The following is an 11,636-nucleotide window of genomic DNA, read 5'->3' on the forward strand; positions in this document are numbered from 1 at the left end:
ATGGCATTAGTGTGGTGCTTGAGTGAATCACATCTCTACATCATCCATTAACTATGAATACACATATAAGTATGGGCTTCTCACTTCGCCTTAGCCAACCTTTAAAGTTTGGGAAAAAAGATCAACATACCTTTTGTTGAATCCAATGTTAATGATTTCTAAAGTGAAAGTCTTGCATCTGAAGAAAGCAAAAGGCAGCAAGCTGCTCTTAAGGCTATGGGACACTTGTCCCAACTCTTATTGTGCAGGGAATCCATCAGGTAAGAACTGTGAACTCGTGAGCAAGTAGGTCACGATGGACATTTACGTTTGCTATATCCTTCATCAGGAAGCCAAGTAAACTTTAATCCTCTGGATTTATTCAAGTCATCTTTGGTGGAAGTTATTTCTGTACCTTTTCCTCATATCCTGGAATTACTGGCCCTGGAGTTATTTCCACATTGACTGATTTTACAAGGTTTAAAGTGACATATACATCGTGTTCCCCTGAACTTCCCAAGCATTTATATGTGAGGTCTTCATTAATCCAGGTCTGTACCAAGTGTTCCCTAGCATCAGGGTGCCACTGATGTTTCTTAAGCCTTTATAGTACCTATTTTATTTCTACTGTGAGACAAAAATAATTTAACTGATCCTATGTAATCACGACAAGAGATTAATTAAAATGCCAAGATAGGAAACAATTTATTATAGAGAGAAGAAAAATTTCTCATCCAAAATATAGAAATCTGTACAACTTTGCCACAATCAATATACATGAACTGTACAAATTTACACCAGTTCATAATTTACCAAATAAAAGATGACTAACAAAGTTCACAAAATAGATGGTGGTTTGTGGAAAAGACTTTTACCCAATTAAGAACAAGGAAATTACAAACCAGACCTCCACTTTCTAAAAATAAGAAGTTTACTCAGTCTTAGAAAACTACAAGCTAGCAAATGTACAGATAGCTGGCTGGTGCTAACACCACAGTTCAGACAGTGTCTTTATATGGTCTTTTTAAAGCCTGTTGCCATGGCAGATTCTGATCACTTGCTACTTTTGAGGCCAATGTAAAGATCTGACCATTTCCCCAGGTTATTCTTACTATTTTATCTTATGTACATTTATACATATTTGTAAGTGCTAGGTAAAAGTCTGAAAATTAAAATTTCCAGTACAATGGTGTTCTTAAGTCTTGTTACTGAGCTGCCAAAAATGCTAACAATTAATAAATGTAATAGTGCAAATTTGCTCTGCAAGACCTACTGCAGAGATTCACTTTATAAATACAGATCAGGGTTGAAAATTGGTGTAGAAATTAAGTCAGGTGTCTTGGAGAAACTGACATTTCCTAGATCTTCTTACTCCCTAGCAAGCTGCAATCATTTTGACTCACAGGCTATTAAATCACTGAAAGGTACTGTCCAAACTATGGCACTGTCACTTTAAGTATACCACTCTAACGTGCGCCAGATCTTCACAGCTGTGACATGGTTTAAATTCCATAATCCATCCCCAGAGGTGCCCACCCAAAGTAAAAACCAAATTTATCCATCCATTTTAAGGTGATCCATCCACAGACTATATCTTAACCTGATACAGTCATCATATTGTAGCTTTTGGAAGGGCTAGTTCTGCCCAAGAGAAGTTCCTCCTTACAGCTTATTCTGCTGTCTACCATTTGCATGTTGGTGTTACTTTGGCTACCTCCTGCTGGTGCAGCTTCATACAGCACACAGATGGAGCCATCCTCTCCAATGCGGTAGGACACTTCGTACGGGTCAACCCAGAGAGTGAGTTCGCTCGGAAGAAGCTGAAACAGTTCCTGACTGCTCAATCCAATCCGCTGTGCTGCCTGTCCAATGAGAGGATCCATTTTATGGTTGATCCGGATACATCGGTAACCTGATCCCTTGCATGGCTTTTCTGGGAACCAGTGGTGTTTATAATGTTCTATAAAATAAAAAACAAACGTTATCCTCCTTGATTCCGTGCTGAAAGATACACACAGAGATTATTGGTCTCTTGCAAATTTCATACAACAAGATCTTAATAAGCTTATTATTTTAGCATAAAATGCCTTGAAAAATCATTATAGGTTTTATTTCTGATGATGACTTGCGGAAGTGCAATGTCCCTTGGGAAGCACTCGTACAAAGTTACTGTTCTGTGCTACTGTAGAGAACAACATCCACCACCAGAACGGAGTGAAAAGCAACTTCCGGGCATTCAGAAAAACAAATACAAAAATACAGAAATTATTACAAACAATAACAGAAAAACTCAAGAGCTTCAAAACATCATAAACCAGATAGGAAAAAAAGACCCTTTCCCGCATCCTTTTGAGATCACACCCATGCTTAGCTTCTCACATTCTAAGAACACCCAAAAATAACTAGGGAGGAAGCTGGGCAGCATTTACCGACTGACTCAAGCTGTATTTCACCACTGCTCTTCCCAGCCTGTTTTCCATGGCGAGAAACCAAGGACTGCACTTACCTCAGGAGTTTTATCCCACCCAAAACCCTATCGATCTGAGGGTACTCGTAGCCACTATCGAGCCCACTGGGACGCAGGCTTGGGATTACAAAACCCACAGGGCAGCGAAAGAACCCACGCTATTTGCTCCTAACCGGGGCTGTGGGGCGGCTAAGAGACGCTTCCAGAAGGGGAACCGAGACTCATCGTCCGCCGATGAATTTTACTTGACAAAAAAACCCACTTTCGGAGCGTTTTTCTGTCTGGAAACCGGGCGGTTCGAGCCCTTGGCACGGAGCTCAATCCGGTCTGCTCGAAAGCTTTGTCTACGGAGGCAAGGACGGGAGGGGGGAGCTGCCTGCGCGACGCCCGAGCCCCTTTTGTTTACACCCCGCTGTTTATGCTCCCGCGCCCGCCGGGGCCGGCTCGGCACCGAGGGTCCCCGCGAGGGGCGAGCCACGGCCGCGGTGCCCCGGTCTCCCCGCGGAGGGGCTCCAGTCCCGCGGAGGGGCCGACCTCGTCCTCTGCCCCTCTGCGGGCGCCCGCGGAGCCGCCCGCTCCGCCGCCACCCAGCCCGGGCGGGCGGCCCGCGGCGGACGGGGGGGAGCGGCTCCCGCCGCGCCCACGCCGCCCTCACCTGCCAGCAGCTCCTGCAGGCACTGGCTGAAGGTCTGCAGCTGCCGCTCGTTCATCAGCCCCTTGGTCCGCAGGAACTTGGAGATGAAGCCCACGGCCGCGGCGATCTCACGTATCATGCTGGCCCGGGTGTACAGGGCGGGATGCATGGAGGCGGCGGCGGGCGGCAGCCAGGTCTCCGGGGCGGCCGGCGCTGGGGCGGGACGGGTCAGGACGGGTCGCGGGGCGAGCGGTGCCGGACGGGACGGGGGCGGCGCGGCTCTAACTGGGCGCGGAGCGGGCGGCAGAGCCCAGATCACATCCCGGGGGCGGCAGCCTCCGCCTCCTCTTCCTACGGCAGGGGGGCGGCGGCAGCAGCGGCGGCCGCGGCAGCGCTCCCCGCATTTCCTGCGGCGAGGGGCGAAGGGAGCAACGAGCCCTCCGCCGCCTCTTATAGCCGATACCGACCGGAAGTGGCGTCACGGCGCCGGGGGCGCGCCGCCGCCAATCAGGCGATCGCACCATCGTGACGGCAGGTGGCGGGGCGGGGCCGGCCGGGGTGGGTGACGTAATTGGCTGTAAACAAATAGAGCCGGGGGCGCGCGCGGGGGGTCGGCGCAGGGGGTCGCGTGCCGGGGCGCGCGCCCTCCCGGCGTCCTTGCCCGTTCCCGGAGCGCAGGGCTGCGCCGCTGCCTCCACGCCGTGCCCGCCGGCCCGGGAGCCGAGCGCGGCGCTCCCTGACGTTCGTGAGCCGAGGCCTTCGGACCGCGTCCCCAGCGGGGTCTCCGCGCGGAGCCGTGCCGTGCCGTGCCGGGCAGCCGGCGGCCCCGGGCCCTGCGGCGGGGCACGGCCAAGCCTTCTCACGGGCCGCCGGCCCGGCCTCGGCTCTGGCTCTCTGCGTTCCGCCCAAAGCGGCGTCTGGCCTGCGCGTTCCCCATCCCGGCCAGGGGATCGTTCCCCATGGCACCGAGCTGTTGTCCCACGTACCCTGCCGAAAAACCCTTGGGGGAGTGATGTGTCAGCTGGTGACTGCCCGGAAGAGCGTCTGTCTCAGGCCTTCCAGGGATCTGCCTCCCTTTTTGCTAAACAGAAGGGGAGAGGACAAAACCACAGAAGATTTCTGTTTGGTTAGTGTGTTTTTGCTTTGTTAAAAAACCACAAAAGTCCAAGTTCTTTCATAGAAACCTTATTCTTTCCCAAGGGTTTGTGCCCTGCCCCCTTGCAAAGCTTCAAGTGAAATACAGCCTGATGCCTGATATTTGCTTGTACAGTTCTTATAGTCAGCGATCAGAAATTAGCCCAACAAAGGTACACACAACACACGATTTCTTTTTCAGTGAAAGTAATTCACTAATGAAATCTATAAAAATATATGTGTAAAATAATTTGAATAAAATATGAAAGTAAAAGGGGTTTTTTTCTTATCTGGTGTGAGAAACGTAACTGTGTAGTGCTTTTTGGTCTTTTCTCTGCTCACAGGATCTATTCTATCTTAGTCCCCAGCCTCAGGGGACTCTCTTTGACTATACACAAGGGAAATTTTCCAAACACCTTCAAAAGATAATGGGAGGAGCTCAAACTCACAGTTGTACTGAATGCTAAAAATGTTGATGTGGGTTTTGGAGCACAGTCCCATCCATTTTCCCCCTACTAACTTCTGAGTATTTACATTAATAATCATGGGCTGACCCTCCATTCCATGAGAAGGGAAGAGCTGCCAGCCTGGCCCGTGCTCTTGCTGCTCCTCAGGTGCCAGCCATCCTTTCCTCTCAGTGCTTCTGTGGCACATGTGAGGTATATCCAGAGCTGCCACTTCTGCTGTGTTCATATGTTGGAAAGTGCTGTGCTCTTTCAAACCTTGAAGCAGCAGATGCTTCTCTCCCCTTCAAAGCAAGGCCCACCGTCCTACTGGAAACTGGCACTAACCTTGTGCAAAAGTGATGCTTGAGCATCACAATTACACTAAAACAGTTACTTCAAAATACAACAAAATACTTAAAAAAAAACAAAACCAGGAAAAAAGTAATAGGATGTTTGCCACGTCTGCTGGACCTGAGCTTTTTTTATTTGGACCACTTTCTCATCTCTTCTACTTAATTCCATCCAGAATCAAATGCTTAGAAGGAGTTTTAAAAACTCTCAAGCAGGTAAGTGGTCATATATAGTAGCACCCCAAAATATGAGGTTTAAAATGCTGTCCCCGCCATAACTGCCATGGACAGCAAGGCTGTTCCAATTTGAATCATCCCCCTTGAGTTGTGCTTCCAAGAACATAATGTGGCAACATGTACTTCATGTCACAGTCATTGAGAGGGGGAGAAATTTAAAATACCCTTTAAAAATTTTTTTTCTGTCTTAAAAAAAAAAAAGAAAAGAAAAAAGCTTCTTGTACCATCAAGGAGTTCCTCTCACATCTCTTGCAAGGTCAATAAATTCAGGACTCTTTAGCAACCAAGTTTTCATAGTTCCTATTGATTCCAAATAGTAACAGCAGGTATAAAAGTATTCCTTGTGGAAAGGGTAAAATGCTGTGCAGACAGATCCAGTCCACTGGTAGGGAATGAACTACCTTGGTGTTCATTGCTTGCAGCCACCAAGCTGCTCAAGTGTAACTTCAAGGCCGAGGCTTGAGATGCCTGCCGGGAGGATCTCATCCCTGTCCATGGGTGTGAGCAAGGTAACTGGAGCTGCTGATGCTGTTTTCCCAGTCCAGGCAAGTCCATTTCCATCTCAGTGCTAGGCAGCACAGCAAAGGAGCTGCTGCCATTTCAGGCCTGTGAAATTCTCCCAGAGATCCTCATCTCTACAGCCTGCAGGCTCTTAATGATGAGGAGGACTTTGGCATGCAGCTCGTGGCATGAAGCAACATCAACTTTTCTTGACTGGACTCTAATGGAGAGCATCAAACGAACCAGCCACACCGTAGCCTGTTGCTGCTTTGTGGCTTAGCTTCCTGCCAGTTGCCACTGTGTTTCACTGATCTGTCATGCCACTCTGAACTTCTTCAGTGCTTCCACATTTTGGGATATACAAAGGGTTCTTTTTTCTCTGGCCAGCTCCCAGCTGTCTACTCCTGTCTCTGCAGCTCCAGACACAGAGGAGGCAGTTTGCCTGCTTAATAGTCCAAGATGCTCACTGATACATTAATGGCAGGGTGCTGAAGAAAATAAATGTAAACATTTAAGATCTGCCTTATTCAGCCCATCTGATACTTTAAATGAAGCAGAAGCCCTAGGGAGGAAAAATAAAGGAAAAGGGTATGTGATCATGTAATTAAAGACTGGATCATAATGGATATGCACAGAAGGGTTGAATTAAGGTTCTACTGGTATTCCAGCTTCTGATATTTCCTAACTTTTAAGGAATACAATGCAACCTTTACAACATTTCTTTCATGTTGTTTTGGCAGAATCTGTTTCTTGACATTGGCTTGAAGAGAGCCTAGCACTTTGTTGAGTTCTGTCATAATGGAAATAAGCAATAGAAATACCCTTTTATCTGTGCCACACACACACATACACACCCTGTAACTATTGCAACATGCTCTTTTCACAGCTTTTTCTGAAGCTACTGAGTGTTCTTTATGGTAAGTGGAAAGATTCAAGAGTTCAAAGGAGAAGAATTAGAGTTACTTGATTTTTAAAAAATTTGCTGTAGTCTTAGGGTCTGAATTAGTATATATTTGCTTATGAAAGTGGATACACTCCATATTCAGCATGGATTTTTTTTTTCCAGTTCGAGAGGGTTACAGGATTTTTATGTGGTATCTTATTAAAGCCTTTCAGTGTAGAAAAGTGTTAGGTCTCTTCCTGTTTCACTGTCAAGTCTAGATAATTTTTGCATTGTTTGGCATTGATCTAATAGAGAAATAACAGTTGAGAAATAATTGGTATTTGTTTCCAGAAAGGATTATGTGTACCTTAGGTTGGCATAAGCTTTCTCTCACCTGAAAGCTGAAGAGTACAGGTTGCAATACATGAAATACAACAACAATCCATTCTATGCAGAGTTTAGTTTTGGTGTAGGTGGATGTTACTAAAATGCCACGGTGTTTTCATCATTTACCAAATATTTGAAAATATATAGGAAGAGGTTTCTCTTTTATTTTTACTTTATGCAGAAGAAAGCTTTCCATGGGATGCTTAAAACAGTTTTCAATGTTTTAGCCCATTTTATTCTTTGAATATGCAGTGGCAGCTGTAGTGACATTAAGCTGCTGCTCCAGGAGGCAGAGGTAACCCAGAGTCCATAGCCAGTCCTGCATGCCATGCTGCTCCTCAGGGGTCCCCATGGCCTGGCTGTGAGTTCCTTGTTTTGTAAAGTTTTCAAGCAGGTACTCCTCAAGCTACAGTGGTGATATGGAAGTCCTCCCTGGAAAAACTTTGGCTCCATGGCTTGGTTGTAGACAGAGACAGCAGTAGCCAGCCCCTCTCACTGCAGGTGAGTGCCCTTACCTGCCTTCCAAGGGGAATGTTGACACTAAGGCTTTTTTTCCCTGGAGCCTTGATAGCAGGCTGTCATTCCTATTGTTTTGCTACTAGAAATGTTTAGACATGAGCTCAGGCACAGACCTGGGCTCAGAAACGTGATATGGATCCAGCCCACTGGCAAAGCAGCACTGAGGAGAGGGTAAGGGCTTTTCAACTCCAAGTGTAAGCCTGTCTCTCAATCCAGCATTACAACAGTGCACCTAACTGCAGCGTTGGAGCAGTGAGTGCTTCATCCTGAAAGTGTGGGGGTGAAGAAGTCAGTCACATATTCTTCCAAACTGGAGAAGTCTCACATCTGAAAAGACAGACTGGTAGGAGTCAGAGAAAGGGCAAATGTCTGATTTGTGACCCCACTGGGAACTTCCCTTTCTCTTCAATGTGCTCATGCTTACACGCAAACCCACATGCCTGCAGTCTGCATTTCTAAATTAGTCTATCAGGCAGTGAATTCCTCAGATCACTTTTCACATAAGTAGAGTCCTGTTTAAGCAAGTGGGACTAGTCCTGTAAGCCAACGTCCCATTCTACAGCCTGGCAGTTGTTTAACAAACATTTCTGCCACTGCAGGAAGCTCAGGAGGGAAAGACTCAGAGGGGCAAGGGCAGGCTGTCAGCATTGGTCTTAAGTATGGCATGTTCATTTCAGGAAATCCATCTCATGACATCCTAGAATGACCAAACTTTGCTGCACTTACTCCATACAGAAAAAGCTTTGCTCTATGGGGCAAGATTTCAAAGGGGCCACTTTGCTTGGTTTAAGCTTGATTTCAATAGGGCCACTCACTGAGAAGATATTCCTTGTAGCATGAGCTTCAGGTCTGGCCAGGATTCAACAGATTCAACAGAATGGTTTTCCTATGCTATTAGTTTGATTTCAGCAAATAGCATGCACATGTAGCAAATAAAAAGCAAATCCAGAACCTAGTATTCTGTTTTGCTTATAAAGATGATTTTTTCTTCTAAATGGAATAGTAACAGTCTGGCAGCACATGCAAGACTTGTTTTTAATAAAGCAATCATAGTTTGGATCCATCAAAACCAAAAATTTAAGAAAACAATAGAAACAGATAATTTGAAAGCTTGACAATTGAAAGACCTCCTCACAACATAGCCATATATAACCATTCTTACACAGTCAGGTTTTCATTTTTATGAATTTAGGAATTAAACAGGGTAAAAGAATCTGGATAAGATAAACAGTCATTCATTGCAATCCTGAATGGAAGTTGTTAACAATAATATTAAAGTGAAAGTATCTTGTAAGTGAAAAGAATGATTCAACCATTTGTTGTTGTGCTCTGAAATCAGATGATGTCATCTCGTATTCCAAATTTTTACCTTTCCTGTAGTTTTTCATAGTAAAGCTGGGATGGAAGGGATCATAAAGAGGTTTGTAGTTCTCTGATTCTCAGGGTTTTCTTTTTTCTGGCCTGCCATATAATTTTAGGAAGACCTGAAATAATTTCAAACACCCTTGTCTGTAGTGGCTGCATTATGGGCTCTTTCACTGCCTGGTGACTGCCAGAGCAGCATGTGTTGGTTGGTCAGCATGGGGCTCTCAATCACCCTGTGGTCAGGCAAAGGAAAAACCAGGAATTTTTTATGGCACTTTTATAACAGTATTCCTTGACTTTTAGAATTAAAACTGTGACTGTCTGCAGATTTTAAGTGCAAATTCCATTAAAATACTTAAATATTTTAAGAAACCAATATGTTGGTCCTGCAAGTATTTTTTTCTTAGTATTTGCACCTTAAGTACTCCTCTTTATGATGTAGTTAAAAATCAAGACATATTTTTTAAATCTTTTAATAAACATCTGAGAAAAACTCCTTTCATTTGTTTTCCAATGATGAAAAAATTCTTAAGCAGCTTTATTAAGATTCATGATTTGGAAATCAAATACACTTTTAAATAGATGGCTCCTCTGGAGTTGCTATTAAGTAGTAGCAACCAAACCTTCCCTAAATCTACCTGTCTCAATGATGCATCAAAACAGCAAAACATGGAGACATTGTGATGGTAACTGGATATTTTAGGCCAGGTCTGCACAGACTACAAAGGATATTACCTACTATGTACTTACTAAAACAGAAAAAAACAGTTAAACAGTGATTGCACTATTTAGCTAGACATAAGCACCTGCCTCTTTACACTCCCAACATCTCTCCACCAAAGCTGGACATGTGGGTTTTTGGCTTGTAAATCAGGTATCTGCATGTGTTTCATTTTGTGCAGGGTCTGGCTTTGGAGGTCAAATAATTTCATTTTAGCTGTATTTTTGTCCTTTTATTGTGGTCTGTCTATCTAAATCCTGCATACCAATGCAGTGAATACTTTGCTGCAAGAAGAGGCACTTATCTTTTTCCCCTCATTTTTTTCTAGCCAACACTTGCCACAACTTATTCTCTTTACCACTGTCATTTGTAGTCATGGCACTGCTCCTGTTACAGCTTTTTTTCTCCTTGCAATGGTATTAACTCAGGCATTTTAATCAGTCTCAGACAGAATTCTCAAGACAAAATTAATATAATTAGTTCTCTAGGACAGATTTGGCAGTGTGAAGGAGCATCACATAGACAGTCTGTGTTATTACCTTCCTTTGAATACTGAGAGATTTTTTTGATATTATCAGGTGGGGAAAAATTAAAATCACATCTACGCAGTTCTTACTTGATTGTGTAGCTTTATATACAGTGCTGCTCAAGTGCATTTAGGTGTGAACACTTCAGTCTTGCTGGCGTGAAAGTGTAGTCACTCATCCTTTTAACGGGATTGGAGTGCATGTTGCATGCCCAAAATGAAGCTGTTTGGCCACTCCTCATGTGACTTGAATTCTTTCCCCAGATGTGATGAAGAAACCTCAATAATTTTTTTTCCTGAATTCAGTCATGTGAGTAATGTCCCTGACAACTATGATATTATCCTTATAATTGCAAATAAACAGGATTGTGATTTTTGGGCCCATAGCCCAAGACTCAATGTCAGAGCTCCCACTGGTTTTGCTTCTTTCTTAGACATGTGCCATAAACTGAGGAACTTACTTGGTCCTACACTGCCTATAAATTACATATTCCTAACAAGAAAAAACACAAAAACAAACAGAAACCCCAGCCCCACCAAAAAAACCCAACCAACCAAAAAAAAAAAAAAAAAGGAAAAAAAATATTCTTGTTTTTTAATGCTATTATTTTACAGGAAACAAGACCTAACTGATCATTTATATAAGTATCTTTTATAAGCATGCTTGATAACACTAGGAAAGCAGGGAGAGGGGCCTGAATATAAGTAGAGGCAGTAATCTACAGTTATTTCACCACAAAAAAAAGGGTTTTTTTTTCTCCCTTTTTAAAGGAAACCAGAAAAGACTAACTAAAATAGAAACTAAAATCTTGACAGCAGAAACATACACGTCTATAAAATTAGGCCATCAGTTCTGACTTAGATTAACCAGATGTCTTAAACAGGCATGTGATGAAAAACAAGAAAATCACAGATTTTTCATTAAAAAACAAGGAAAAAATAGAGATCCATAGCATCTGTGAATCAAAAAAATCCCAGCCTTTTGATCTATGTATTTTCATTTTCTGTTTTCTACAGCACCTTCAGTGACCATTTTTCCCCCCATGTTTGTCTCTGATGCATTTTCAGAGACAGAGGAACAAAAGCTGCTTGATACCCCTCGTACAATAGCAAGGAGATGTGCCTGGCTGTGTGGGAGGAGCCGCTCAATTCTTCTGTGTAGTGCTGGGTACACATGCTTCCAGCGGCATTAAGTGTTCCTGGGAGCACAGAACAGAGTGTTCCAGCAGGATCTAACATACAGGCAAAGATAGAAAGCCATTTTCTTCACAACTATGCAGTGCATTAATACATGATCCCAAGCTTGCAAAGGATGAACCTGCTGTTTCAGAACTTTTTCTTTTCTTTTTCACATCGTAATTCACTTTTAAATTATTTAAGAGGACTCTCTGGGTTTGTTTTTGTTTTTTTTTTTAAACATGATTTTTTTAAAATTTGCTGCTTTATGAAAGCTTGCTTATAAAAAATTGCGTAAGAGACATAGCAGT

At 43.8% G+C, this 11,636-nt stretch overlaps 1 protein-coding gene across 1 annotated transcript; it reads right to left on the bottom strand.

The window, feature by feature from the left end:
* Positions 1 to 659: 659 nt before the first annotated feature.
* BTG1 (BTG anti-proliferation factor 1) lies at positions 660 to 3,505 on the bottom strand. Its single transcript, XM_039703886.1, has 2 exons — positions 3,102 to 3,505; positions 660 to 1,939 (listed from the first exon to the last, which is right to left on the bottom strand). The coding sequence occupies exons 1-2, from the start codon at positions 3,247 to 3,249 to the stop codon at positions 1,575 to 1,577; spliced, it is 513 nt and encodes a 170-aa protein (XP_039559820.1). The 5' UTR covers positions 3,250 to 3,505; the 3' UTR covers positions 660 to 1,574.
* Positions 3,506 to 11,636: the final 8,131 nt, after the last annotated feature.

Source organism: Passer montanus, unplaced genomic scaffold (assembly GCF_014805655.1).
Source record: "Passer montanus isolate IOZ18808 unplaced genomic scaffold, ASM1480565v1 scaffold17, whole genome shotgun sequence".
Classification (NCBI taxonomy): Eukaryota; Metazoa; Chordata; class Aves; order Passeriformes; family Passeridae; genus Passer; species Passer montanus.

Excerpts from the sequence above, each read along its gene's own strand:
- BTG1 (XM_039703886.1), bottom strand. The coding sequence starts at position 3,249 with ATGCATCCCGCCCTGTACACCCGGGCCAGCATGATACGTGAGATCGCC. Across the intron at positions 1,940-3,101 it reads CCTGCAGGAGCTGCTGGCAG|AACATTATAAACACCACTGG; the intron begins GTGAGGGCGGCG and ends TTTATTTTATAG.